Source organism: Tiliqua scincoides, chromosome 12 (genome assembly GCF_035046505.1).
Source record: "Tiliqua scincoides isolate rTilSci1 chromosome 12, rTilSci1.hap2, whole genome shotgun sequence".
NCBI lineage: Eukaryota > Metazoa > Chordata > Lepidosauria > Squamata > Scincidae > Tiliqua > Tiliqua scincoides.
The window spans coordinates 18,049,218-18,052,549 of record NC_089832.1 but is presented as its reverse complement, the minus strand read 5'-3'; the positions used below and the strand labels follow the sequence as shown (position 1 = coordinate 18,052,549).

Sequence of the window (3,332 nt, the reverse complement as noted above, 5' to 3'; positions counted from 1 at the left end):
TTCAGTGGGCCTGTAATAGAAGTTCAAGCTAGAAATAGCTCCATACGGCAAGCCAGTTCTGGTCTATCCCAAAGGTTTTAACACAACTCTGATCCCTGGATTTTGACCAAAATATTGGCATCTGTATTGTAGAGAACAATCTTGCCAAGTTTTTCCCAAATACTTTCTTTAGTCGCCCAGCAGACCAATCTTCTTATTCATCCTCCTGCTACTGTAACAAACATGAAAACTATTTCAGGTTTGGCGAAGTTTCCCTCAGTCATTCCCATCTCCAAGAACTTTGCAGCCAAAACATTCCAATATGCAGCCCCAAAATCAGAGGACCACTTACTAGGTCACTTGGTAGGTGTGATCTGAAAAAGAAAGAACTTCGTTATAGTCAGACAAGTCAAAGGCACGGGTATACCTGCACCTGCTTCAGGATTTCATAAGTACAGCTGGACATCACTCACAAACTTTGCTCTCACCCCATTCCCCCTCCCTTGGCAAAACCACAGCAACCCCAAACCCTGAGCTCTCGCCCCCCACCACCCTCCGTGTCAGGCTCTCCTGGGAATGTTTATTCAGAGTGGTGTACGTGGTCCCTTCCCTCCTTTTGTCTTCCCAACATCCCTGTGAGGTAGGTGAGGCTGAGAGAGAGTGACTGATCCAAGGGCACCCAGGAAACTTCATGGCTGAGGGGGAATTTGAACCTGGACCCCCCAGTTCAAAGTCTGACTCCTGAAACACTACACCACCCTGGCTCTTTCGCTTGCCTTCCTCAAGCAGGCAAGCCAGGCATCTGAGGAATAGGTTTCACTTTCCTCCTCTTGCAACCAGCCTAGCCAGCTTTCTGTAAAAGTCAGGTGGGACTCTGAATATTGGGAATTATTTTGAGTATTCAGAACAATTTGGACTTGGAAATATTTGTAATTATTCCAATATACCATTATTCAGCTACTTCCAAATAGTTCTGAATCCAAATGCACATCCCTAACTTACAACCCAGTCCTACTGCAACTCCCTGTGCGGAGATGCAGGAAGACCAGCATGGTGTCCACTGCATCCCATGGGGGAGTTTTGGCCTCCAGAGGGCTCCTCAGGGTAAGGGAACATTTGTTACTTTGCCCCAGGGCGAGCCCCTGCAGAGCTGGTGGGGTCAACTCAGACCTGTGCCAGCAACATCACTGCTGCAAGTCTGCATTGACTGGGAAGGTGGAGACAACACAGGCCACTCGGTCTGCCTATTCCAGTGCAGGTCAGGATTGGACTATCTGGTATATTATTTTAAAATTGTCTTATTTTGTATTTTTGTTCCTTACACTGTGGATGAATCTCCTTCCAAATACACATAAATGGTTTGAATCCTTCGTTATTGTGTTACATTTTATACGTTTGGGGCGTTAGGTGGTTTGGAGTTCCCCCCCATAAATTCACACATGAATGATTTTGCAATTTTGTATCTCTGCAATTTTATGACCGTTTAAAATTCAGGGGTGCCCAAACCCCAGCCCTGGGGCCACTTGCGGCCCTCGAGGCCTCTCAATGCGGCCCTCAAGGAGTCCCCAGTCTCCAATGAATCTCTGGCCCTCTAGAGATTTGTTGTAGCCCGGACTGGCCCGACACAACAGCTCTCAGCGTGAGGGTGACTGTTTGACCTCTTGTGTGAGCTGTGGGATGAGGGCTTCCTCCACTGCTTGCTGTTTCATGTCTGTGATGCAGTAGTAGCAGCTAAGGAAAGGCCAACCTTGCTTTGTGCAAGGTCTTTTATAGGCCTTGAGCTATCGCAAGACCTTCATTCATTCATTCATTCATACAAGTTCATCTTTAATATATTCATTTATGTAAACGTATGTACATTTACTTAAATTTTAAATGTAAATTAATTCTTTTTTTCCCCGGCCCCCGACACAATGTCAGAGAGATGATGTGGCCCTCCTGCTAAAAACTTTGGACACCCCTGGTTTAAATTAAAATGAAAAATTAAAAGAAAATTTTAAAAAACATGTATAGATTTTGATTATGGCCAGATGGTAAAATAACCCTTTTGCCCTTTTACCAGCTGACTTAAATTGTGTTAAGGTTTTGCCGGAAGCCTCAATGCAGCATGCAAGCAGCCCCTCCCCCTTGGAACTGTTATAGGTGGGAAGCAAAACGGAAGCATTCACCTCCCTGCCTCCGCCTCTGTTTTGCTCCCCCATCCAGGATGGTTCTGAAGGGGAGGGGCCGCTTGTACACTTCAGTGAATCTCCCTGCAGAACTTAGTGCTTTGCAAGAAAGCTCCCTTTCCATCTCCTGGAACTTCAGGAGTAGTACCATTCCATCCCACCAGAGGAACCCTTCTCTTAAACTCAACTTACCCATCTTGGTTCTTCTTCTGAAAAAGGCAACTGCAAAGATTGTGAAGACCAGAACTGCACACAGGACAGCAATCAGAATCACAAGATAGAGCGGCAGGCTGGCTTTCCGAGGAGCTGGAACAACACAGCAATGTCTGAAGCTTACCCATAAGAAAGATTATCTTCTTAAAGTTTTCCGTTTTTGCTTTTCTTTCCAACTCCCCATATCATGATATTTACCTTCCCTTTCTGGATGCTCCTCATCAGCTGATGAAAAGGTTTCTGTAAATGAGACCAAAGACCCCAAGTCAGAAGGTAAGAAAATCCATTTTCATTTGTGTAGTGACTTCAGGACTGGAAAATCTATAGGCAAAATCCACCCATCCCGTTCAACAGAGAATGGCATTCAGCAGAATCTCCATCACGGCTACCATCTTTTGCCTGTTGTCTCACCCAACAGGAAGTGGACACTGTTCCTCGCCTGTCAAAATGGTGGTCTTTCTGGGGTGGGTTGAACCGGCCATGCTTCTGGCTTTGAGAGTCCATTCTGCAGATGTCATCTTGCAGAAAGCATTTAAGATGCACTTAATTTGCAGCCTGAGGTGCAAGGATGAGGGGCAAACCACACTGCCCCGCCAATGAAACTGGAAGACACGCACTTCCAGGTTTCACAGCAGCATGCAAGGAGGGGCCTGATCTGCTTCTTGCTCAAGCATGCGGGAAAACAGGTCATTGTGGCTTGAACTGGCAGCAGGCTAGAGGAAGGTGGCAGTGATGGCAGACTCAGGGCGCAAAGAACCCGACCTGCCACCCCCTCTGCTCCTCACAGCCTGTCACTGACACAGCCTGTTGCGGAAGTGCACGAGAAAGCCCTTGACTAAGTGAAGATCCCATGTCTGCACTGGTGGTCCTGCACACGGACACACTTTCAGGAGGAAGGGGGAAATGAAGGAAGAGAGAGTTCAAAATGGCTGTTTCAGACCACAGCTGCATCACAAGGGAGTAACGCACATG

General features: G+C 46.9%; 1 protein-coding gene across 1 annotated transcript in view; it reads right to left on the bottom strand.

Moving 5' to 3' along the window:
- Positions 1–1,163: 1,163 nt before the first annotated feature.
- The window catches only part of VSIG4 (V-set and immunoglobulin domain containing 4), an 8,433-nt gene continuing 6,264 nt past the window's right edge, over positions 1,164–3,332 (bottom strand). The window contains exons 5-7 of the mRNA XM_066640205.1: positions 2,559–2,600; positions 2,340–2,453; positions 1,164–1,186 (exon numbers count right to left, since the gene is read on the bottom strand). Of these exons, the coding sequence (XP_066496302.1) occupies positions 1,164–1,186; positions 2,340–2,453; positions 2,559–2,600 (179 nt within the window). The remainder of the gene's footprint in view (positions 1,187–2,339; positions 2,454–2,558; positions 2,601–3,332) is intronic.